This window comes from Psammomys obesus, unplaced genomic scaffold, assembly GCF_907164565.1.
Source record: "Psammomys obesus unplaced genomic scaffold, mPsaObe1.curated_primary_1811, whole genome shotgun sequence".
Lineage (NCBI taxonomy): Eukaryota > Metazoa > Chordata > Mammalia > Rodentia > Muridae > Psammomys > Psammomys obesus.
In genome coordinates, this window is record NW_026592510.1 from 13,991,632 (window position 1) to 14,018,108 (window position 26,477).

The window sequence follows — 26,477 nt, forward strand, 5'->3', positions numbered from 1 at the left end:
TTTAATCTTAATCATTTATTATTTTTATTTGGACAACATATATACATATGTACAAAATACCTACGGTCAGAATCCTCTTTTATAATTTCATTTGATTTACAAAAAACGGGACAGCAAAATAACTTAGGTCACTAATACTGTACAAAAATAAAACTGATTAAACAGTTGTAAAGATCAGTATCTTACAGTGTTACAGACCATTCATCTGCTGTGAAAGAACATCTTACCTACCCAGAGTGATGAGTACTGTGCTAAACCTATTTGCAAACTGACAAACTAACTGGTTTCTGTAATTGTAACTACCAAATATAATTCTCAAAAGAAGCGTGACGTGGAGCTTAAAGCCAGGGTGTCATTCCACAATGGTGAAGGGCTGTCTTCTTCCCTAACCAAGGAGAGGAGAGATCTTAATTCTAAAACTAGTATATTTTCCATGAATGACAACTACTTACAGTATTAGATAAAACGGCTTCTCTTTCTTTTTAAACACCTGCAATAGTCTTCCAAAAATTCAGTTTGGTTAAAAAAGTAAACAAAAATTACTATCCTGCATTTGGATTTTTATAAGTTAAATCCATGGTCTTTTTAATATAAAAAGTAATTGTTTCATAGTTTTTAGTGTTCAATGAACTCTAGTAGTCCTATTTGAACCATATCTCCATGTAGTAAATCTAATTAGAATGCTGGTTCCTGTTTTGTGACATCGTAAAACAGGACTTATCACAAAGAATAAAAAGCCTTGAGTTTATACGTTACGTTACTATAACATATAAGAGAATAGCAAATGTGTGTCTGTCAACAACTTGAAAAGGCAAGTAGCAACTCTTCCGGGAAGTAAATTGTGCATTTTTTTTTTTTAAACAAGTTGCTGCATTTATATCCATCTAAGTGTTTGACAAAAGCCACATACAGATTTACTCCTGAAACAATAAAGATTGTCTTTCACTGACTTGACTTGGTTTTCCTTCATTTCTTTCTGTGAGGGAAAGCTGAGTTTATACAAGTTAGCAAGTTGCTAGGCAACGCCAAACTCCTCACTCACTAAAAGGCAGCGCGCAGAGGACCCTATGCATAGCCTTCCCATGAGCTCAGGAAGAAATAGGCAAGCCTAACCTATTTCATATGGAAGAACAGATGTCCTTAAAACTTATTTTGGACACAGAAATTAAAATTTGGTTTAAAATAAGCGTTTCAAAATCTGAAACAGAGGTAGAAAGTGTTCTTTATTTTTCCTGACATGTTTTCTCGTGAGAAAACACTTTCCTTTTTAGCTCATGGACTGCTCCCAGTCCCTAATGTTAAAAGCAGTTCTGATAGAACTACTGATACGACTACATTGGTTAAACAGAAAACACTGTGCTAGCGATGGCTGTTGTATTGGAAGTCGGAGTCAGCTGTGCCCACTGTAGGAGCACCTGCTGCCGAGATGGAAGTGAGCATGTGCTGGGTGAAATGTGGAGCTCGTTGCAGGTGGGAACCCAGAGTTTACACACCATGTGCAGCACATGGATAAACTAGGGGGCACCATAGCTCCCTGTTTTACATATCAGATAAAATCATCAGAAAGTGGTATTTCTGAAGGAAAAAATGTAAACATTTCCCCATGATCACTGCTGACTCCCCTCAATTGAGGTTTTTTTGTTTTTTAAACTATGAAAACTGAGTTTGCTTTTCTGGCCATGTAAAAGCCAAAATTAAGTTTTCAGTAAATGGCATAGGATGGATATAGTGGTTCAGGCCATTGTATAGACACCTGGATACGAGCTAAGTAGTGGTAGAGCTACTGATGCAGACAGTTGGTGACACCCTGTTCACGTGTGTTTCTCTGACCTGTGTTCACCAGAGAGGCCTGTTCGGCGGGGTCGCCTCTGAAATCATGGTGGTGTCTTCCCTAGATACTTAACTACTTACAGGGGCAAACTTTTTTTTTTTTTTCGTATTTCAGCTCCCTTTCCTTTGATAAAACTCTTGCACCTCATAGTGGGAGTCTCGTAGGAACACAAGAAAAAGACCAAGACCCCTCTAACACCCCAAATGGGCATTTCCAGGCCTGGTGATGGCTCTACACCCATTTATCAGCTAACGCTGGACAGAGCTGAGTGCCTGCTCTGCGTCTTGGTGCCTCGAGTGTAACACGATGGCATTATCTGAAAGGATGGGGAAATTCAAACAAATTCATGAAGTGAAAAATCGTTTGCTCATTTTTGTTTCTTTAAAACACTACCCTCCTCCTCCCCCTCCTCCTCAGCATGTGTTTTATACATTCTGCCCTCACATCTCTGCCATGGGTTCTCAGGGAAACATGTATACTATAAAAATAAGCATATTATAACGTGGTGCCAAACAGAACGTCGGCTTCTACCCTCAAAAGCGTGTATTTACCATATTCACCCTTGGTTATTGGAAAATAAAAAAAAAAGTGCAGTTTATGTTCAGATAGTACGATTCATACAAAGCAAGGTTTGAAAGTTCCGGACTTATCCTGACCTCTCGAAGGTCTGTCTTGATTAGTGTAAATTCTGACTCTGCTTATCGATTTGACTGTAAGTAACTTTGTTGCTGTTGTTTTCAAGTCTTTAGATGACAGATCATGCTGGAGTGGGTGTGCTCTTGCTTGCATAAAAGACAGCTGTGCTATGGAGGGCTGTTTTTTTTGTTTTTTTTGTTTTTTTTTTTAAATTTCAAACGTTAACATGATTCAAGAGAGTGGTTCTGCTAAACAAACTGAAGCACACTGGTCGTTACATTAAAAGAGAGGAAAACAATTCTGAGAGTCAGCAAGCATCAAGGATCCAGAGTCACTGTGGGGGGCCAGGGGTCAACTCACCCAGTCAGACGTATGTACACCACTGCGAATCTTCAAACTCCTATCCCCAGTCTTGGCCTTGCCCCCCTCCCCCCACCCCCCAAAACAAAGGAGAAAATACCAAAAGCATCTGCCTGCCCTCCGACAGTCAGAGACGGTTCCAAGTTGCCTCTGCGAGGAAACCAAATGTTGACTTTGATCTTAGGCTACCATGTGCTTTTTGGAAACAGTACAGGGAGAGTATCAGAATATTGACCAAAGAGCAGTGACCTCCTGGGGCCAGCGCGCCTCTGCTGGGGCATGTTTTCCATGTATACGTCTGTTTCCTGGGAGCTCTGTCCTTCTGGGACCATCTCTGCCTGGCTGCCATGGCAAACACCTCACAAGGGGCTGGCAAGAGCCTTTTTTGATCGCTTGATCATGCTGGGGTGGAACTCAGTGTGACGCCGGGCATGCTTGGTGAGGTGGTCACTCCTCATGAACCTCTTCTCACACAGTGGGCAGCGGAACTGCTTTTCACCAGTGTGGGTCCGGTAGTGACGGGTCAGCTCATCCGAGCGGGAGAACTTTTTAAGGCAGTCTGGCCATGTGCAGGGAAAGGGCCGTTCACCTAAGAGAAGGGAATCAAGACAGAACACCGTTGAAAGGCATGTCAAAAGCATTCTGAGAGCCATCTGTGAGTGACAATCCCCACGACACAAAGGATAACCTCATCGTGAGTTTTATGGACTCTGCTGTATTTCTCAGCTCCCCCAAACTCTCAGCTGAAGTCCTAACCCTGCCCACATGCACACATCGCAGAACGTGGCTGTAGAGTTGTCCCACCCATATCTGAATTCAACCCATCATGGATGGAAAAATATTCGAAAAGGAAAATATTTGAAAAGGAAAACATGAGCTGACTTTTTCTATTAGATGTCGTAAGCAATGTAGACAGCGTTCATTCCATGCAAACACTTGAATTTTTTAAAATCATGATTACATGTGCGTGCACACCGGCATATGTGCTTTGACACTCACATGGAGGTCAGAGGACAAGTCTGTGGAGTCAGGTCTCTTCTTCCACATTGACTGGGGCTCTGAGATTGAACTCAGGTCACCAGACTCCCATGGCAAAGGCTACCTGCTCAACCATCTCACCACACTAAATGCTCACAATTTCTGCTTAGGACTTTCCACCTGACAATCCTGGCATTGTCAGGGGCTTGGTGCCCACACCGAGTCCTTACAGAGGTAATGGACTCTTAAATGAAGCCACTGGGTGGTGGACCTTCATCCCATGACTGGGCGTCCTTGTGAAAGAGGAACAGGGCAGGGGCATGAGACCACAGTGAGAAACGGCCACCATGCTGAGACCTCAGTGAGCATCCAAGCTCAAAAAAGTACTGTTGACTCAGGTAGAGCTTGTCTGTAGTCCCTCTGGCAGCTCCGATGAACTAAGCAATGAGGAAATTGCCGAGACTCTCCTAAGCAGTATGCACAGTGATCACTCCAGAAGGTGGTCTTTCTTCTTCTTTCTTCTTCTTCTCCTCTAATTTTACCCTATACAATTGTTGGTTTCATGAGATCTTCAGATCTTGCCACAGGCCAAGCCCGTTGCTACATTTCCTAGCATTGTAAAGATGAAAGTAGAGGCCTGAGAGGCCACGCTCCCTCCCACAACAGCCATTTCCCTTAGACCTCCCCAGGACTGTAGCTACTTGGCATCTACCAGCAAAAGTCTGGCGACAGGAAGCCACTACCTGGGGAGGCAGCCTGGCAGTGCTTACGGATAAGTTGCACAAACTTTCGTTGCTGTTCATTGTGTGTCCTCCTGCAAAGCCACCTTCCAAGTCAGCGTGACTCGGGACCCAGCTATTACTGCTTACACTAGCCATCTCCTCCCCAGATGACACAAACCCAAAAGCTCCACATTCCTCCCATTAAATTTGGCACATGTAGGGAATAGGGCTACCCAGTCACTATTCCACACATGGGGGCTATCGTACAGATGAGAAAATGGGGGTCTTGGAGAGTTAGGTTTCTTACTGGGGAACATAATTAAAGGAGCAGAGTCGTGAGCTCACTGTCTGATGTCAAGCCCCGGGCTCCTAGCTGCTCTAGTGGGTCTTGAGGACTTGGCACTCTTTCCACATGGCTCCTGGTTCTGACTGCTCTCCTTGGTTGGACTCATACCATAACGCTGAGTCCCACTTGGAAGACATGCTCATGGTAGCATTAAGAGGTACCCATACACACCCACACCAAGATGCCAGCAAGGGGGGTGGGATTATGTTATCATCCCAGAAGGACACATACAGACACAAAAGCTGACTGCTCTGGGTAAGACAAGTAACCCCTCCCCCCAATTGTTCCTGCAAGTACCTGTCATTACCATGCTCTGGGACCACCTGCCTGCCCTTCACACTGTTCCAAGCACAGCCCAAACCAGCTGCTTCAGGTGCATACGGGACACACAAAATGTTTCCACAAAATTCTCCAGACACGCCTTTCGTAGGTGTGAAGAGTGACCATTTTCTCACTTCTGTCCCAGGCTTGCTGGAAGCTGGAAGGGCACTGCAGAGGCTGGGAGCTGTCCAGCGGGATACATCTGAGTCACCGGAAAGTCACCCTCTCTCCCTCCTTCACCTGCACCAATGAGATGCACAAATAATGGAGCCAGGCCAGCCAACTGCCCAGCCCTGGCAGGAATCAATACCTGTGGTGTTCTCTATGTTCCATGCAGAGTCCAGATCTAACACTGCACAGCCTACTCATTCTTGTGGGGAACTCAACTGTGCCAAGCAGGGCTACGTGCAAGCTTAGGGCTACATCCTTATAGCCGGGAATGTTGGAGCTAGCCACAGGATGAGAGCGGAGAGTGTCACCAGGAGTGACACTGCACAGAGGGTTCCCGAGGAGAGCCAGGAAGAAAAGGCAGCCAGCAAGCTTGCACAGAGCAATCCAGCAAAGTCAGGGGCCGAACAGTATTCCTCCTGCTGAACAAAAAGCATCTCACCCACTTCAACAGGTCTCTGAAATCCAGATGGTAATAACTGTCTATGACTGAGCTTCTTTTGGCAAGGAAAAATTCTATGTCACTTTTGTATTACTTATTATGCCCAGCATTTAGCGAATGTTCAGTACCAGTGGGGGATGGGCTCCAAGACCCCGACCCCCCACATAGATACCATAATTTAAAGACTTCCAAGTCTCTTAAATAAAATTGTATATTTTATATTCTCATTTCATAAGCTCATTTTATATACTCTAAATAACCCCTAGGCTACTTATTTAAACAGCTGCTATATTTCATTGTTTAGGAACTAATGACAAGGAAAAAAGTCAATACATGTTCAGTAGAAACACATTTTTCTTGAATATTTTTTTATCTACACTTGATTGAATCAACTGACATGGAACCCACAGACACAGGGCCAGGTGTGTAACAGTGTGAGTGTGGTTGCGTGTGTGTTTTAACACCACTAATATTGATTAAAACCTCAGAAGTTAGGTCACTGGAGCAGACTTCAAGACTATTCTAGAATTAGGTTGCAGCAGTCCTCTCTAACCCCAAAAATGTATCTGTAGGGAAATGTTTTTCTAAACAATAGAATATTAAAAATGTATTAAGGGAGAATAAAAATCAAGCTGGGCCTGGGATCCTGGAACCCAGGAGACTGAGGCAGAATAATGAGTTCATGGCAGCCTGGGCTACATAGTGTTAATCTTGCCTTTAAAAAATTATATATACATACACACATTATATTATATATAAAAAGTGGGAAAAGATGACAGAATCCATAGAATAAACTGCAAGCAAAAGACAAAACTCTTGTTTTTTTTTACCCTTGGACCTCTATCCAAGGGTATCTATCTACTCCACAGTGCTCAGGAAAATGGTGAGAAGGCCTAAAATAAAGCTTTTGTCTTCCCAGAGTGAGGTGGCTTGGCAGTATACCATATGGTTTAGCTTCCGCACTGGCACATGTACTTATTATGTAAGTCAACTGAGTCAGGATTCAGGGAAAAATGGACCCAAGGGCTACTCTGTAGACAGAGCTGCCAAGGAGAAAGGGGGCTTCTCTCATTTAGAAGACGGCTTCACCAAACTATAGCAGTGGAAAGTGTCACAAAGGCTGGGTCAGATGAAGGGCAGAAACACTCTTCGTGTTTACACTCTCATACAGAGCTTTTCAAGGGCACTTAGGGTTCATTTTCATGGGACTCACTTCCAATCTAATTTATGGCTAGTCACCATTTGTTCCCATTGCTCCTAATCCAGGGGCTGTCGCTAGGGAGCTTCCTCATCCCTGAAATGTTTTAGAGAAGAGAGAGAGGCTAGCGTCCAGTCTGTAAGTAGTTAACAAAGCAAGGTGCTGTTGTAAACACCAAGCTTGAATTTTTAAAAAATGTATAGTGTTCTGATTGCATGTGTGCCTGCGTGCCAGTAGAGGGCACCAGACCACCATTGATGGTTGTGAGCCACCATGTGGTTACTGGGAACTGAACTCAGGACCTCTTAGCCTGAAACCTTTGCACAGAAACCTGCTACTGTTTGCTCCTCTTCACCCCGGTGAAAATGTGCACACGACCTATTATGGGATGCATGATGATATGTGAATGGCAAACACAAGGTGTTATTGACAAAATGCTACAAGATTTGCACCTAAGAAAGTGTAAAACAGAAGGTAAGCATGGTGGGCACACCTGTAACCCTGACTCTCAGGAGGCTGAGGCAGGTTTGCTATGAGATATACTGAAACCCCATCTCAGAGAAAACAAAACAAAACCGGGAAGGAGGGGGAGACTGGAAAATCATGCAGAGAGGAGCATGAGGCTAAAGGGAACAGAGATCTTACTGAGAGAAGGGAAGACAGATGGAGGAACTGTGACCTGTCATGTCACAATTCTACTTTGAGAGGAAACTAAGTCAGGCTCACACTTTCAGCACTGCGCAAGGTCAAAGGGCAACGGCCTACCTTCTCCACCGCACTGATGTCAAGGCAAGCATCAGTCAGTGAATCTTCAACTGCAGTGTTTTAATGAGAGTTACCATTCTTGTGGGGGAAAAGCAAGATTGTGCTAAAGTTTTGTTTCTGGCCTTCTCTGGAAAACACACCCAGAGGCAATAACACAATAAACTCTGCCTTTCTGGAGCAGAGCTGCTAACAGCCTGAGTTTCTGAATTCTTATTATTTACATCGCACTCCCGCCCTTAGCAGCAGAAGCTAAGCACCTCTTTCTGACAGACTCTCAGAGTAGAAAATAAACTTGACCAAAAAAGCTACTGAACCTGGCACAGCATGAGTAACATGCTGTGGAGACAACGAGGTCTCTAAGAATGCTCCCAGGCAGGAGAGAGGCTGAGCCTGTGCCTTCCAGCTATGGTCATGATGGCCGGCATTGTTTCTGAGAAGGAATTTCCTGGCTACTAGCAAGTCAGTCCTGATGGACTGAATCTCAAATGCTCAGAAGCTCCTGTGTTCAAGGCTTGGTCCCTAGCTGATGATGCAAATGAGAGGTGGCTGGTCGGATAGGAAATGGAGCCTCATGGGAAAGAAAGCTAGGTCGTCCGATGGCACGTCCCTGAAGGGCATATTGGGATCCTGGCCTCTCTTTCCTCCCAGTTTCTCAGCTACCATGAGGTGAACATCCTCCATTATCCCACCCACACTTCAACCATGATGCAATGCCTCACAGGCTCAAAGAAAGAAACCCAGGCAAGCAACCATGGGCTGAAACCAAGATAAACTTCCTCTTGATAAAAATCCTCTTGAAATTGACATATCTCTGGTATTTTGTCACAGTGATGGAAAGCGAACTGGCACAGTTGATGGCAAATGTAGCTGGTTCTTATAGGGAAAGTCCTGAACTGGAGCTGAGACCCCATATGTGAGAAAAGAGAAGAATGCTTGGCAGGTACCAAGCCTGCCTGTTAGACCCTCTCATGCAGGATCCCCTGGGTTCTCTGAGTCAAGGCTCACTGAGGTCTGAACCCAGAGTCAGAGAAGCCTTTGCCTTCAATCCTTCTTTCTCCCTGGCCTTTCTCACTTTCCTTCCTTAGCCAGAGAGGGCTCAAAGGAGGTCCAATTGTAATTGTGCCACATCATGGCTGCAAATCCAGAATCAAATGCTCTCATTGCTTCTGGCCAAGCAACAAAGGCTTCTGTTTAAGAACAGAGCTCTACAGGTGTCAATCAAGAATCACACATGAAGCTGTGGAACACCTCTAATCCCAGCACTGGAGAAAGCAAGGCAAAGGCAGGAGGAGCACTGTGAGTTCAAGGCCAGCCTGATCTACAGGGTCCAGAACAGCCAAGGCTACACAGAGAAACCCTAACCCTGTCTTGGGGAGAGGGTTGGAAGGAAGAATCATAGCTTCTTGCAAGTATCTAAAATCAAGGCTCCTTCTTCAGGAAAAACAGGGCTTTTCTAACAGGAAAACAAAACAAAACAAACACTAAAAAAATCTATAGGAAAAAAGGATAATTTGGCATTAGAAAATGTTATTGCTTGTGCACTTACAGATGAATACCTCGAGAGATGCAAAACACTTCATAAAAATTAATATTCATCCCTAATAAAAGCTTTCAGGAAATCAGAAAGATAATTGTTCAGCAAGTTTAAATACAAATCTGAAACCTTCCTCCAGCAAGGTCAGCAGTAAATTAAAAGTCCAAAACCTTCAGGAACACTTCCCCTGTCATTACATTGGGTCTCTCTCTGTTCAGGAAACTGGGGTGGATGCAGTTAGGTGAGGAAACAAGGAAACTGTGGAATGATTTGCAGATGATACACCTGATTGTAAAAAGTTAAGATGAATGGGCAGTTGTAGTAGAATTCCCATAGAAATTACAAGAGCAGTAGCCATGGCTTTGTTATGATCTGGTCGGGACAGACCTAAAAATGAGAGCTCAGGACCTTCACAAATTAACCAGAAGAATCAAAGAAAACACACGGTGTCAGGAATAACACGGCTTGGTGCAAACCCATCCATGACATTCACACACACACTGTAGGGATTTCTTTTTCTTAAACTTGACGAGTTTCTGAAGTTCATTTGGAAGAATGAGTATATGTCTGGCTTGCCAGGAAAACTCTGCAGAATGAGTATTTGCAAGGCTATTTATTGAAACGTGTTATTAAAGCTACAATAATTAAGATTTGTGAGCCACCAGCTCAGCAACAGAGCAGAACTGAAAACATACCCAAGAAACTACTGAGACTGAGTACACGGTAAACCTAAGACATGGCTGGGATTTTGAAGTGGAGTATTTCAAATCAGTGGCTATATATATAATTTTTTTTTATATTACATTACAGCAATATCAGACAAAAAGTTAAATCTGCAACCCTACTTTACACTCTTTACTTAAATGAATTGTAAGTGGGCTTTCAAGGTATGAGCTATAGAAAATACAGATAAATGTTTTTGAATCATAGTGGAATACAGGAAGCAAAATTTAAGAACGTTTTTCTCGGTTTTTTATTTTTGAGACAGGATCTCTCTCGGAGTAGTCTAGTCTGGCCTCAAATTCACCATCCCTCTGCCTCAGAGTCTGCATGGCAATATATACACATGAAACTTTATACACATCGTAAAACTTTATGAAACTTGGGCAACAAATTCATGCAATTATAGCATATAATAAATAGTAAAATCAAATAGCAGGGAGCTGGCAGGTTGGCCTACAACCAGGAAAAGTGCTTCCTATGCAAGACTAGTCACCTAAGTTTGATCTCTAGAACTCGGTAAAAAAAAAAAAAAAAAAAAAAAAAAAGACAGATGCAACAGTGCACATCTGTGCTCCCAGCTTTCCCAGAAAGATGGCAGGAAAAGACAAAAGAACCCCTCAGAGGCTGGAGGACCAGCCTGTCTACAGGCATGTAAAAGCATGCACCATGCAGGAACAATGAGAGACTCTCCCCCAACATGTTGAAAGAAAAAAACAACTCCTAAACAATATCCTCAGACCCACACACGCACACATACCACACACCACACTGAGGAAAGCTGGGTAAGGGGGAGATGGTCTTCCCCATGGAAGAGCAGAGCCAAACGGTCAGCCCTGAAAACATACAAGTTACATTATACAGACTGCACATAGTATATACAGGTTACACATGTGCTATACATATATACATATACTATACATGTTTATATACACATAAACACACATAAAATTAGTGATAAAAAGAGGTCATGAATTTGAAAAAATTAGGGATATGGGGGGTTGAAGGGAGGAAAGGGAAGAAGAATTGTTTTAATTACAACATAATATCAAAAATCTTAATTAATAAACTTAAAAATATTAACAGTAGCCTGATGGCTGGGCATGTAGATCAGCAGCATACACAGCCTGACCTACAAAATCGAGTCCATGGCAGCCAGGACTGTTACACTGAGAAACCCTGTCTCAAAAAAACAAAACAAAATCAAAACACGCCCCCCCCCAAAAAAAAAAAATCAAAAGAGAAAGAGGAATGAAGGGAGAAAAGCTGTGGGTGTGTCTCAGTTGGTACCTGCTGGCCTAACACATGAAGCCTAGGGTTTGACCTCCAAAACCACATAAACCAGGCATGGTGGTCCGGGCTTGTCCTTGAAGCTCTTAGGAGATGGAGGCAGGAAGGTCAGAAGTCCAGGCTCACCTTCATAGTGAGATCTAGAGAGCTTGAGGTCAGCAGAAGCAGAAGAGGAGCAGGCACCCCCATTCTCCAGGGCTCTCATGCACAGATGCTGATAAATACATACATAATAGAATGCTATCTAATATTTAAGAGATAGGTTTGGTGACACCAGTATCCCTAGCAGTTATTTAGCAGGCTAGAACAGGATGCTTACAAATGCAAAGCCAGTCTGGTTTACAAAGTTCAAGGCCAAACTGAGCTTTGTGAAGACATTGCTTCAAAAGCCAATAAATGTTTTTGTGTAAATATACAAATTTACTGAAAACAGTGATGCATTCCAGCTTAAATTAATCCACAGATTATCAAAGAGTATTCCAAGGCTGGTTGTGGTGGCACATGCCTATAAATCAGCATTTGCGTAGCTGGGACTCAAGTACGGAGAGTGTAGACCAGTCTAGGCTATATAGGTGGATCCTAGAGTCTAAGGACAGTCTATACTATGAACTCCATGACAACCAGGGCTATGAGACGAGCCCGTCTTGAAACCAATGCGCTCTGTGGGAGCAGATCTGTGTACTCTCTATGGAGAAACTACTGGGTACTCTAGGTGTCTAAGACACAAAAAAGAGGAAGTCACTGTTTCCTACTGCAACTCATTAGAAAGTGAAAACCTTGCAGGTTTTCTGTCTTCTCACTCTTCCCACGCCTCCTCTCTCCTCCTCTTTCCATTTACCACCTAGAAAGGGCCCTAACAAGAATAGATGAGAGAAAAGGCACCCCTCCTCCTGAGTGGTGTTCGCCCTGAATGAGCAAGGCCATCCAACCACTGCCATCCTAGCTAGGCAGAGGACCAGCCCAAGAACACGGCCTCAAGCGAGGTGCTTGATGTGGCTGGATCCCACGTGGACCTGCCCACATCCCTGGCTGTCTGCTGCCACCTTTCTTCCACCCACGGTGGCTCTGCAGGAGGCAGGACAAGCAGGGCTGCCTCCATTCTCCAGCGTTCTCACATGCAAGCCCAACATTAGACGGTCTGTGAACCTCCCAGACCGACTCTTCCCTTCTACATACACCGTTTCAGTGAACACTGGACTCAAATATCAAGAAAGGACAAGTCTTCCTGCTCACCAGAAGCCATACCCAGAAGATGTTCTGAATGAGCAAGGAGGGTGCCTGGCAGCCTCTGAGTGAATAATCCTGTCCCCACAGCTCCCCACCCGCTCCACCTCTCTGCTGCAGCTTTTGCGGTTTCGCTCCTTTTCCATTTGGCTCTGTTGCTTTGATGTGTGCTGTTACTGCCCAGTCCCAGTGGGTATCTGTGGGAAGGAAATCAAGAGGAAGTGGGTGTGTACCAGGCCATACTTCCCGCCAGCCATTTGGTATCTGCCTGCTACTTGCTGCTTGCAGGACCCTCACACACTCAATAAATCTGTGGGAAACACACAGGCCTAGTGAAACTGAGGAAAAATGGCAGACAAGACTAGTGAGCCCTCAGGTGCTCAGCAAAGTAGGAACTGTGTCTTGTGGCCTCGTCTCAGAAATCCTAACACTGTTTTGGAGCAAAATATAAACCCCAAACAGATTTTTTTTTTTTTGAAAGGTCTGCCTCGTGGTACACTAGAAGGCATTGCTCAGGTCAGCAACAGAATTTAGAGCGGAAAGCTGCTACCATGCAGCTTCTAACTGGTCAGGTTTCGGAAGCAGCCAGCTTAAGGGGCAGATGATTTGTCCAAGGACACTGCACAACGGCGCAGAACCACTGTGTGAGGCAAGAGCCAAGGCTTGAACTGAAAGCCAAAAGAACCTCTCACGGCATGTGGGGGGTTGGTGTTTGCAGTCTTCCCAGACCTTCTTTCCAAATGCATTGCCTGGGGGGCTGTGGGGGGCTGTGTTCATTGTTAAGGCAGTTTATCGGTCCCTCCCACCCCTCCCCCCAACAGCTTTTCAGTTTCTAAGTAACACCTTTTATAAATGTAGTGTACCAAATCAGGAGCTGAATCATACATTCCAACACACTGATGCAGCTGAGGCAGGAGGGCAGAGTTCAAGGTCATCCTTGGTAGCCTAATAAACTTAAGACTAGCCTGAGCTACATAAAGCCTTGCCTCAATAAGCAAAACTCTCTGCGCCTTAAGCTGGATTTGCCAGCCCTTCCAAAACCTTGGAGTACACGTGACCCCTGACCTCTGACGGCTCTGCTCATTCATCTCTGTGAAAAGTGCAGAAGCAACAGGCCTCAGCAGAGACTACTTGGAATTTTGATCTTTTCCTGGGCACAATGCCAGCCAGCACCTCAGAGGAAGCCCTATGGTCCATAGTGGGCTGGGCTGTTGAGTTATGAGGTATACACAGACCTTTTCTACCCACTTATTTTCTTTTTCTTTGCTTTGCTTTTTACTTTTCTTTTTTTTTTTTTTTTCCTTTCTGTGTAGTCCTGGATGTTCTATACTCCCTTTGTAGAAGACTAGGCTGGCCTCGAACTCACAGAGATCCACCTGCCTCTGAGTACTGGGATTAAAGGCATGCACCACCACCATCAGCAGCTGGCTTAACTTACTATGGGCTTGTGAGATCTGAACAGGGTCCACAGAACAGTATCCGCACAGATGCTAAAGGTCTCTAGGGAGCGCCAGACAGACCAGGAAATGCTCGGGAAAGCCTGCCATCGCCCAGCCTCAACAGATCACAGATGAAGCTTATGGAAGCCCAGGCGAGGCAGGCCCCACTTGAATGGCACCTGAGGGGCGGCACTGCTGTGGCCAAGTGGGTCATGCCTCTATGTAGACCTGGATTTCCTCCCTTCCAACTGGATAGGTGCCACTGGAGGAAGACAGTGTCACGGTACGCAGGGCCTCACTCTTCAGCGTAGGGTGTTAGTGAAGGCACATAGCCAGTGGACCACCAGGCTGCAGGAAGTCTTGCCACATGGGTGACCCTTCGTGATGCCAGGGCAGCAGGTAAGCTTACTATTTCAGATGAGATATCACACAGGGAAAGAAAGGCCAAGGGCCCCAAGTTAGAGTAGCTGCTTTGAGTGTCACCCTAGAAAGACAATACAGTTCAATGCATTAACAAGCCATTTCTGTAATTCCAGCAACTTGGGGAGGCTGAGGCAGAGGATCACCTTGAGTTTGAGGCTGGTATGGGCTAGAGAACACTGTCTTTTAAGAACCCCTACACTGCCAAGACAGAGCTTTCCTCCAACAGCAGAAATGGGGAGGAGGTGCTTATTAGCTATGTCCACACTACTGGCTAGCTAGGCTGTGCCGCTAAGGCCTAAAAGTGACAGATGGAACTACACCATCACTTGACCCCAGCTACCCCTCTGGGGACCCTCCTCACATTGCTGGTATCAAGGTATGGCCAGGGTGACAGTCTTACCCCACATAGGTCTCCATGAGAAAGCTTGAAACATTCATTCCTGCAGTGGGATGAGTCACAGATTCTGCTGGCGTAGTGTTCATCACTGGAAACCATGAAGGACTGAGCACTCCAAACATGAAGCAGCCCCACTGTCATGGCCTCACGGGATCTGGCCTGCTGGCCCAGGCTGGCCTTGGATGCTCTCAGAAGTCATTCTCCCGCCTAACCCTTCCCAAGCGATCAGAGTAGAGGCCTGCGCTTTGTTGTGCCCAGCTTCATTCCGCCGTTGTCTTTGAAGCTCTAATGCTATAAAGCTACGATGGAATTATGGCAGCCCAGGAATTTAAGTCACGTTGATGTGCTTTTTTTAAGCTCTATTTTCTGTTTCTTCTATTTATTGTGGTGTTTCTGCTGAGTACTGTGCACACTGAAAGGATTTTGGAATCTCAAGAGGAACCACTACATAAATGGCTCGTCTTTACACAGACCTTATTATCAAATAGCGCCTTGGATAATAAATGTTCACCTAGGCGTGATTCCATTTCCTTTCTCTGAGCACTGAAATGGACAGTCTGGAGTGAAGATCGTGTGAAAACAAACCCCTTAAGGTCACACCGTTACAGATAAGCTTGTCCCATGTGAACCTTTCGTCTTGGTTCCCTGATCATCTTCCTCAGGAGGGCCTATGGGTGTCTGAGTACTTGTAAAACATATGCTGAAATCATCTGTTCTCTGCAAAGTCCTTTCTACCCATTCACTTATGACCTATCTTTTCTGCTAAGTTCCAGAGAGCAGAGAAAATAAATGCTGCTCTTTGGTGCATGCTGCTTACAAGCCTAAGAGGACATAGGTGTTCTATCTGCCTTGTCTGGCCTGTATTTCCTCTGTGGTTAAGAAACAGTGCACCTTGCTTCCCCCTGGAACCTGGCCTTCCTCTCAGTTCACGTAGTTCGGGAGCTGAGCCCACACCTTCAGAGGCCACCTTCTGAGCCACCTTCAGAGGCTTAAATTAAATGGGGCCCACTCCTGCAGAAGTTACTGTTTTCATAAGGGACACACAATTTAAACTCAGCCATGGCTTACAGCCTGGGTCATTTGTCGGAATCATTAGGAATGGGAAGTAGCCTTTCTGTGGGGCTTTGCTGAATTGGCAGGAAGTGAGTCTGGTGTTGCTTGGCAGCCATTTTAGTACCATTCAGAGACAGCCTGCTCATGAATGAAGCCAAAGCCTGCAACAGGGTGGCAAAGCTATAGAGGGAAGGGACACTGAATGCCTGCATCCAGCAACACATGAACCTGGAAGTCAACTTTTTAATTAGTTGTTTAAAGTTTTGCTAAGTAGCCTGGGTTGGCCTCTCACTCGTGGCAATCATTTAATGCCTAAACCTATCAAGTGTTGGGATTATAGGTGTGAGACACCACACCCAGCTTGGAGTGCTGTTTTCTATTAAGCAAGTCCAAGTCTGGACTTTCTTGTTTGCAACCTACTTATGGATCAAAACCCCAGACCGTGTGACCCTGGTTTATAATCTCAGCACTCTGGAAGCTGAGGCAGGAAGAGCAGGAGTTTGAAGGCAACCTGGATGGCATAGTTTCAGGTTGTCCTGAGATACAAGCCAGACCCTGGTGCAAAAAAGGAAAGGTAAACAAAACAAAAGCAAATTGAAACAATAATGACAAATTGGGCTTTTTCTCCAGTTGGAAGGAAACAGTTCTGGGTGACACTGTTAGAGTCAGTTATTTCTGTTGGCTTTCCTAACCAAGTCTCATGAAAACCATCTTTACATCAGAGCAGGGACACAAAGAAGACAGGCCAAGATGGTGGCTTTAAGGCCAAACCCAAAAAAGCCGTAAGAATAAACACAGAATCTCTTCTTACTGGGAAAAAGCCCCTCAACAGACCTCACATACAACTCTCAGACCTAGAAACAGTAGAAATATTCCAGCATAACCGTGGAATAGATTAACAAGTAACAAGAAAAATCAGCTAGTAACAAGAAAATTCAGCACATTTCTATCTCATGGGATTGATGTTTAAATGTGACACATGTAAGCCACTTGGCTCTGGCCCTGCCACATACTATATGTTCAATAAGATGGCACTCACAAAGTCACATTAGCTGTCAGCATTTAACACCCCTTTCGCTTGTAATAGGCGCTCAGTATCATCTAATAACCCTGGGTCCACCTAGAACTTCAAACAAACATTCTAAGACTCTCACAGGCTTCTGGGATGTATGGGCAGAGTATTCATTTGTAACTGTTAACATGTGAAATCTTTTAAATGCCTCATCTGAAAATTGACCTCATAACTTCATGAATATATAAATTATGGAACTCCATTTTACAGGGGAGAAACCTGAGGTTCAGGGAGATGAAAGCTTTGCCATAAAGGCTCTTCTGAAAGCCCCTTACTTTCTAGCCCTTTAGAGGGCACTAGTCTGACAGGCCAGGGCCTCTTCACTAACTGCAATCTTAGCAGAGCTGGCTCCCAGAAAGGGCAGACGGCCCCCACCTTTCACCCCTTTTTTTCTGAACAACGACCCATAATTCTTTTTATTCTAAATTGGAGAAATGGCTCAGTGGTAAGGGGTGCTCACTGCTCCTCCCGAGGACCTTAGTTTGGTTCCCAGCACCTACATCAAGTTGCTCACAGCATCTGTGTGACTCCCTCTCCAAGGAATTGGATACACGTGGCCTCTGTCTGCACCTGTACTCATGTGCACATAGCCACAGATACACATGTTCTGTCATCGCCAGGTTAGCTTCTGGACCTTTGTCCCTGCCTACCCAGTGGCTCCCACTGGTCAGAGACTCCCAGAGGCATTCACTCACCTCCACAAAGAGGGAGGTTCCAAAACCTATCTAAACTTCACCGAAGACAAAACACTGCACTGCCTGCATTTCAAAACCGGGCTATGAATTTCCTATGGTATAAGCTCCCATGGTTTTAACGTACTTAAACACTGTCTTCACTTTTTCAAAGGACATAGTGTGGTCGGTCAGGGATGAATTCCATTCTCCTGTTCATGATCGTGGCCGTTCTCAATCTCACTTCAAAAATAACTGCAGGGGCCTGAGGATATAGTGCTTTGGTCTCCTGCCTATCACACAGAAGGTACAGGTTCCATCCCAACGGCAGAAAATACATTCATTCACTCAGAGACCACAGGTCTGGGCTTGGTTGATGAGCCTGGGGACCTTTGGATTCCGGGTCCTGATCCTCACCACAGGCGTTCAGTATACCTGGGAGGAGTTGGTAGCTACAACTGAGAAAAAAAAGTGAGCTTGAAGGCACACCTTACTTACAAAGGTGTGTGTTTAGGTATAAGTGAGAATGAATGTCCAGAAAGACCCCAGAAATTAAGAAAAAAACAAAACAAAAAAAACCAAAACAACAACAACAAAAAAAACCCAACTCTTCCCTTCCTAGCAGGGGACTCCATTCTCCTCAATATTAATGTTAGTCCAAGACTTGCTAAGGAAGCTGCTTGAAGCCAAGACAAGACAAACGCTAACTCTTGATCTTAATGTACCAAACCGGTATTAAATTTCCAGGAGCCTTCCAGGAAGGGAGAGCAAGGACACTCCCTGAGCTCTGCCTGGGGCTGCTTCAGGAAGTGGAGTTGGCTGGTAACAAAGGGGCAGAGGCCGGGCCTCTACACCAAGCCCTTTTACCTGACTAATGCCCCTAAGCGGCATTTTAGGCACAGATTTAAAACAACAATAAAAATAAAACCTTGTTAATCACAGAGTTAAAACCTCAGGATCTCACAGTGGAGGGAGAACTGAGCACTCACAGAAGCAAGCTGGAAGCCACAGGCTTTCGCATTTTCTAGCAAAAACTGCAGGCACTAGAAGATTCCAGAAGCTCATGCTAGCGAAGGCAAGAAGGCTTTGTGTCCAGGCAGTGGGCCTCCAAATCTCCCAAGTTCCTCCAAATGCTTCTGCAGAACAAGCCCATCTCAGAGGGTGGGCGGGCACAGGCTCTTTTATAGACAAAATGATGGATGAGATGACCTTTCAAGGTCATTTCCAACCTTCAAGTTCATTCTTTTTAGACCAAAAAATACTGCCGCCAAGTACTCTGAGTTAGGCCTAGGCGTGTGACTAACTTCCAACAAAAAGTGGGGCGGACTCGGAGCCAGGATTACCCAAGACCACTGCTGGGAGGATCTCTCTTTCCCTTTTTAACATCAGTGAGATTTTTTTTCTCTTTCTCTCTCCTCCTTTTTGCCTTTCCTTTTTGCGTGTGTTGCATAGAAACAGAAAGTGCCTTTGTACCAATTACTAGGCATTAATTTACGCTCCTCCGTGGGCGCTGCACTTGCTGAAGAAACACTATGGGAAGGGTGGGAGGGTGATGTGGGGGAGGTTTCTAGCTGTAAGCTTTTCCCCAACCCTGAGAATAGATAAGGCGAGAGAGAGAAAATAAAAACCAGCCTAAGAAACACAACAAGCCTGGGTGTTTTTTTTTCCCCAATACCAACAATGCTAATGATCGGAAGGCATCCAGAAACCAAGCTGATGAGTTGGAAACCAGGCTCCAAGCAGAGCTAGCCCTGTGGTTTTAGGGGCTGCTGAAAGAGGGCTCGGAAATAATCTGCCCTCTTTTCCTCTCAATGAGCTTATTAAGGGAAGATCGTTGTCAGCCACTTTCCCAGTATGGCCTAGGATGTTTCTCCCTGGGAAGTTCACTTTGGGAGTTTCCCACAGACACTGCAGAATGACTGCTTCTTGGGATAAGCATCAACAACTGAGGAGGGAATGGAGTCCAAGAGTCCACGCCCCTTCTGTCGTGGCATTGTGTCTGAAGGCAAAGGGGTGCTACCATCCAGAGAGCTCTGCTTCCTCTGGTGCCTCCCTCCTCCAACCCTCAGCCCACTTGCACTCCACTGGGAGGGAAACCAGGGAAACAACCACCACGTGCTTTGTAATTGTACCCCATTTGCATTTCATGCTGTGAAGCAGGGATCCTTGCCAGCTTCAGAAGCTCCCAAGGCCACCCTGCTTTTTTCAGTGCTGGGGCAGAGAAATGGTCCAACTCAGAGATGAAGGCGTCCTCACTCCTTCATTCAACTGGTCCTTCTCTTCAAGACTAGGAACAAACAAGAGCCACCAGGGTGGGCCTCCATGTCTAGGGGAGATTCCAACTAACAACCGAAGGCCACCTTGCCCTGGACCTAAGAAAAGTGCACCTTGACTGGAAATCACAAGCAAACCATCAAGAACCTAAGGAACACAGGAAACCTCCTCCTCTCTCTTTTTCGAGACAGGGTTTCTCTGTGTAGCCCTGGCTGTCCTAGACTGGATTTGTAGAGCAGACTGGCCTCAAACTCACAGAGATCCAGCCTGGCTCTGCCTCCCAGTGTGCTGGGATTAGAGGCGTGCACCAACAGGCCCATCTTGGAAGCCATCTTCTCAATGGGAAGCTGGATGTGGCCCTGGGCTGGCTTCTGTACTCACTTGAAAGTGGATCTAGACATTCTCACTGGGGTGGGTGGGTTAACATTATCCCCAAGTGGGAAAATAAAAAGATTTCTTGATAGATGAAAGCAATCTTAGGTATGAAGGATGATCTGTGGCCTTCTAAAGGGGCGCAGTCCATAAGTAGCTCTATAATCCATTCTCTCTATGTCAAGACACCATAGGGTAGTATATGGGTATTTGTAGAAAAAATTTCATCACAAGTCTCCTTAGGGGACATACAATGGGAGAAAGTGGAGAAACAATTCCACAGGCAAGTCCCTCCCTCCCCACTCAGTCGGGTTTAGCTGTAAACACTTTTAGGAAGGATGCAGTTTATGACATACTATCCCATTAGCACTGTGGGAAGCTTCCTGGAAAGAAAAGGGCAAGGAGCACACCTCCTTAACGACCAGGACACTGGGCTTTCTTGTACTCATAAAAAGAGAAAAGAGTGATAAAATGACCAGATGGCAACAATGCAGCCACTAAGGCCTCACAGTCTAGGGCTTGAAGTCACAGTCAGAGCTGGCTCTAGCCCTGAAATCCAGACTTCCCTTTTGTTTGGGTGCTAAGAACTGAACCAGGTCCTTGGGCATGCTAAGCACATCTTTTGCCACTGAGCACCTCTAGTCCCTGTGACTTCACATCACGCTTATTGTTTGAGACTGTGTCTCACTATATAACCTTGGCTGGCCTGTAGCTTGCTACCTAGACCAGGCTGGCCTCGAACTCCCAAAGATCCATCCACCTACTAGAATTAAAGGCATGTGCTACCACATCTGGTCATATCACATTTCTAATAACATTAGACTCTTCTTGACCAAACCAGTGACTACGAAGCTACAGAGAATAGTTAAAGAGCTCTGGGTGCCTGGAAGCCAACTTCTTCACCTGAGCGAGAATTGACCAGGATGGATATTCTGAGGGAAACCAAAGACTCTATTCCAATACTGGAGGAAGGCTTTGCTATGGATACTCTGCCCTACAGTCTGAGTGCCCAAGGAAAAAGCGTAAAGCTGGTGTACGTGTGTGTCTGTAACCTCAACATTTGGGAGGTGGGAGGAGAGGAGCAGGAGCATCTCAAATTCAAGTTCAGCTTAGCTATATAACAAGACACCGTTCTCCAAAAACCAAAAATAAATAAACAAGGTCCACCCGATACAAAACAGTTCAAACCAATTGTTGCTAGGCAAGAATCCGGGCCCATTATTCGTCAGATCTTCTGATTTTTCCAGAGAAGCTAGAAGTCTGGATTTATGCCAGATTCCTGATTTTTAGATGCTGGTAACTAATGAAATTTTTATAAACTCTGTGCTGTCCACAGCAAACAAATCTGCAAAGCAAATTCTGCAGCAGGAATCCAGTTTGTAAACCCCAAATCACAAAGACCAGCTGGAAGGTCTCAGGAAAGAGACAGGTAAAACTGGAGCCTAGTTCAGCCTCTTCCACGGTGTCCTTCCTCAGGACATCATGGAAGGAGCTCCACTTTTTAAATAATAATAATAAAAAAAGATTCTGAAATGATTCAACTTCTAAAGCTGCTTGGCTGTGGAAGCCGAGCTGTACAAGACTCTATAAGGAAGTGAGCAAGCAGGAGGGATTCTCCAGGGAATGTGTGGAGCCCAGCTGAACATGGGGGTGTGGCAGGCATTTCAGCTCTTAGGTTTTCACGGAATGCAGCCCATCCATGGCTGTCTCCAAGCACCTTCTGGATTGAAGAACCAGCTGAAAAAAAGAGAAAAATCAGGAAGCTGCCCCACCCAACCATGATCTAACCTGAAGCTGAGAAGCCAAGTGCCTGAAACTCAACTGAGCGTGTGCCTCCTCACCAGTACACTCTGGGCAATATCTGTGGAGGCTGGCTGGGGTTTTGTTTGTTTGTCCACACTGGCAGGACTGAGAGTCCTTCCCCCATCCCCCCAAACATAAATAAGACACCTACGATAACCACACCACTAGAGCCAAAAGAACGACTGTAGCATTTAAAACGGGAAGAACATCTATTTCCTTTTCCACTCTGATCTGTGTGAAAGGTTCTCCTGAAACAGCTGAGCTGACGTGCCTTATGGAGAATTAAAGAGCAGCACGCATGCACGCACACATGAGCAGCCATTTCTATAAAATGCCCGAGAAAAGCACTCAGCCGAAATGGCCCAGAATTTCTGGGTGTCTACTGCTGAGCCACAGAGGCACTGCGGGCCTTTTCACTTGCACCACTGGGCAAGCCCTCCTGAAGGAGAAAATGCCTTTGCTCAAGGTGGCAGTGGGTGTCCATGGGAGCCACTGAACTTTGGGAACATGGCTGACACGGCCAGGCCCGCCCAACAGCTGTGGTGAGTAGCATGCTGAGTTAATGTACCACTGTTCACCTCCCAGAGCCCTGCGAAAGGTCACGCCCCCCGCTGAGGGTACAGGCCTAACTGCCTTACAGGTGCAAACTCTCAAAGGTGCTGTTTCATATGGAAACCTAGATGTGAACCCCGGACAGCAAACGGTTTTTCATTATCACTCGGAAATTTAGATTTATTCTGGTGCTGGCAGCCACCTCCAAGAGGTTCGCTTTCCAAAGGAAATAAATCGGAGAGGTGGTTACATAGTCTTAGGCAAGCAAAACCGAGAATTCCAACAAGAGTATCATCATTTTGAAACCGATGGCTCAGGATCTCGTCTACAAAATATCAAACCCCTCACACCAAAAACCTCAACACCTTTGCACACAAAGCCAACAACCTCATAAGCATGATGTCTCAGGGTACCTGATAATTAGAGCAGTTACAACCGACCCTTCCCTAGCTGACCAGACAGGGCTTGTCCGGATGTGAAGGCTTTCCAACTTTTCCTGCGTGTGTTTAACTAGAACCACCAGGGCCAGCTGACCCAGGTCCCACTAAGTCCCTAAAGCCCATTCCTCACAGCAAACGTCCTCACAACCACGATGATGTGTGTTCTTTCGCCTACAGCTAGCTGAAGCGCCCAACATTCATCCCCGAGACCTTGAACTCCAGCAAGGACCACACCTCTCTACTTAGGCTTCAGGCGTGCGACCAAATAAGTCACATGGGAACAGATCAGCACTGAATCACGCTCCTTAGGAAAGCTAACTAGTCAAGAAGTTAGCCCACCAACCATCCCCTCATCAGTCTCCCCCTGCAGTCTCAAGCAGTTTTATTTTAAACCTCTCAGGGGACTCTTGGCCAAATTTAAGGCCACCTTGGCAAGCCCTGAAAAGTAGCAGCCATCCAGCTAAACGAGTCCTTAGTCATCCCTGAAAGGATTCACGCCAAGTGAGGCTTCCCCTCCCGTGCCGCGACCCCTCCTCGGCAACCCCACCAGGGAACCGAATAAAAGCTGCGCCATCTAACTGCCCGTCGCCGGCGTCTCCCTTAGGTGGGGCGGCCCCGCAGCGGCGGGGTGCGGAGTCCCGGGGGCGGGGCGGGGCGGGCAGGGGAGGGGCGGGCCCGCTCCAGGTCGAGCCACGCAAGCCACTCGCTCAGCCCTGCAGTTCGGGGCTCCGGGTGGCTCCCCTAAAGGTTGGGGCCAAGTAAGGAGAGAGTGCGAGAGTTAAACAGCATCTTCTCCGAAACGTTCGCAGCCTCTAGGCCGAGTGCGGTGTCCTGGGCGCCCAGGAACGCTGAGCGGACAAAGGTTAGCTAAGCCCGGAGCGGGGAGAGAAAGGCGACGCCGCTAACCTGTATGCACTCTGTAATGGGCTTTAAGATGGGAGGATTTTCCATAGACTTTCCCACAGCCACTGTAGGGGCACTTGTGCCTCTTTTCGGAGGCGTGTTTCCCCTTCGAAGCCACTCCAGAGTGGAGGAGGGAGAGCGGGCTGGGCGCGCTGCCAGAATCCTGTCTCTCCTCCGGGCTGTGGGAAGGACTCGACCCAGATTCGGTGGTCACGTCGCTGTCGGATCCCATATCCTCATCGGGACTCTCCAGACTGTCGCTGCACACCGAGGGGGTCTGGATGGGTCGGTACTTGTTCAGGTCCAACAAGCTCTTGGCGATGGTGACCAGCGTGCAATAATCCTTCCAGGTGTCCCCCGGGTCACCGTGTTCCTTGGTCACCTCGCGCTCAGGGAGTCGCAGCCGCTCGGCGTCCGGAGCGTCCCCATGCTCCGGCACCGCGGCGCGGTTGGAGATGGAAACCAGACACTGGGCAGCCACGAAGTCCATGTAGGCGGCCGCGGACATGGTGCGGGCGACGGCAGCCCGAGCGGTGCGACCAAACTTGACGGTGGCTGCGGAGGTTCGGCTAGCCCTGCCCTGGTCTCGGACGACGAGCGCGGTGCGGCGCGGCCGAGGGGGCGGGGGCGCGGGAGCTTGCGACTCGCGGGAGCGCCGAGGCGACCTCAGCCCCTCATCTTTACGTAACCGGCAGCGCCTCCGCACGCAGCAGCCGCGGCCGGCTCCGCCGCTGTCGCCGCCGCCCTGCCCGGCGCCCCGCGCGATCCCCCGACGGGCGCGCCCTCCTCCTTAGCCGGCTCCTTGGAGAGATGCCACACGTGGCGGTCGCAAGTTTATTCGACTGCAAACCCGTCCGAGTCGCGGGGAGAGGCAAACTGCGAGCCAGGCGCACGCCCTAGACCGCCTCGGCCGCCGGATGGATGCCCCGGGTGATCAGCCGAGCACGCGGACGCCGGGGGCGGGGGCCGAGCGGGGCGCCGCGCCTAGGAGACACTTCTTCCCGCGTCCGCCGACGGACGCCGAGCCCCTGGTCCTGCCGCGCCGCGCCGCTCCGGCATTCTCCGGCTCAGTAACAATTTCGCAGAATCCCATCACGTCACAATCCAGGCCCCCTCCAATTGGCCAGTGGGGAGGGTGATTCAACTCTGTTTACTTTCTCCCCCTGCCAGTCAGAAGGGCCCTTCGGTGGAGAGGTGCGCCTAGAACTACGGCGCGCGGCCAATCCGACCGTTTCGTTCCGCCGCCGCGTGCTGCCCCTCCAGCCCCGAGCGCTGACATTTAAAAGGGAAACTAGTCCGAGCCGGGCGACCGGCGGCTGCGCATCTCCGCGGATGCCTCCCAGACCGCGCGCGCGCCCACGCCTCCCGGCCCACGTGCCAGCTGGCGTGGCTTGGGGACGCATCTCCCCTAGGCAATTACACCCGTCCCTAGGGACGGAACAGAACTTCAGTTTTGGGTTCCCTGCCCTCAAACAGTTAAGTGGCTTCCTGCAAACGCTACAGTCCCAGCAACCAGCCTTCCAATGAAAAGTAAGTTGGTTGATGTCACTGGCATTGGCTCAGCCAATCAGAAGGGCGTTCCGAAAGCCAGCTCTCGACACTTGTAAACCTGAGGAGCTGTAGTGAAGCCGGACAGATCTTTACATACTGTGTTGCTGATGGAAACCCTGAAATAGGTAGATGGGAGGACCGAACGATTAATAAGTGCAGCGTGAATCTATAATTTTAAACAAACCCTCAATATGGCAGGCCACTTTGTCCAAGGACAAACGAGGACGAGACAGGATCCATTCGATCTTGTTTGGAATGCAGCGCTTTAGAAGTGTTTAAAAGTTCTCCCCACCACACATACATTAACTGAGAAATCCATCTAAACATTCACAGCTAGCAAAAGATCTGGCTCAGTGTTCAGTGGCCCTTGCACAGAAGCGCCACCATCTTGGTATTTCGCTATACCTCACGGTTCCTATTCTTCAGAATCATTTCTTCTCTAAATTAACTGTCTTAACCCATAAACCGCTTATTTGCATAACTTTTAAAAATCCTTTTCTTTTCCGGGACTCCTCCCAATTCCTGCAGGGCATATTTCCTTCTCATTGCTTTACAAAAATGGAGTACGAGGCTTGCCTATCTTATCAGGTAGATAATGGCGGAACTCAATAGAAACCACCGGGTCCCTGACTCGGCGTTAGAAGAACCACCACCACCCCTGTGAAATATTAACTATGTTAAACAGATTCTTAAGAACTGGAACCAGCCAGACATCCTTAACAACTGAATCTTGTGGCATTACTTAGTCAACAATTAGTGTGGGTTTGGGAGTCTGATTAACTCAGTGTGCTGCTCCCTGTGATGAATGCTGGAGTTGTTTTCCATCTTGATAGTTGAGCAAAGAATCTAGGGCCACTATCCTGAGCAGGGGCATACTGTCAGCACTGTTCGTTAAAAACATCCATCCACTTATCCTGAGTATGAAAGGCTCTCTGTGAGATATATGTACTTCACAAGCTGTTCCCTGACCCCCTACTAGTGATTAACCTTTT

At 47.0% G+C, this 26,477-nt stretch overlaps 1 protein-coding gene across 1 annotated transcript; it reads right to left on the reverse strand.

The window, feature by feature from the left end:
- Positions 1–25,201, reverse strand: Klf9 (KLF transcription factor 9). Its single transcript, XM_055614251.1, has 2 exons — positions 23,938–25,201; positions 1–3,416 (listed from the first exon to the last, which is right to left on the reverse strand). Exons 1-2 carry the CDS (start codon positions 24,440–24,442, stop codon positions 3,187–3,189), a joined length of 735 nt encoding a protein of 244 aa, XP_055470226.1. The 5' UTR covers positions 24,443–25,201; the 3' UTR covers positions 1–3,186.
- Positions 25,202–26,477: the final 1,276 nt, after the last annotated feature.

Excerpts from the sequence above, each read along its gene's own strand:
- Klf9 (XM_055614251.1), bottom strand. The coding sequence starts at position 24,442 with ATGTCCGCGGCCGCCTACATGGACTTCGTGGCTGCCCAGTGTCTGGTT. Across the intron at positions 3,417-23,937 it reads CCATTACAGAGTGCATACAG|GTGAACGGCCCTTTCCCTGC; the intron begins GTTAGCGGCGTC and ends CCCTTCTCTTAG.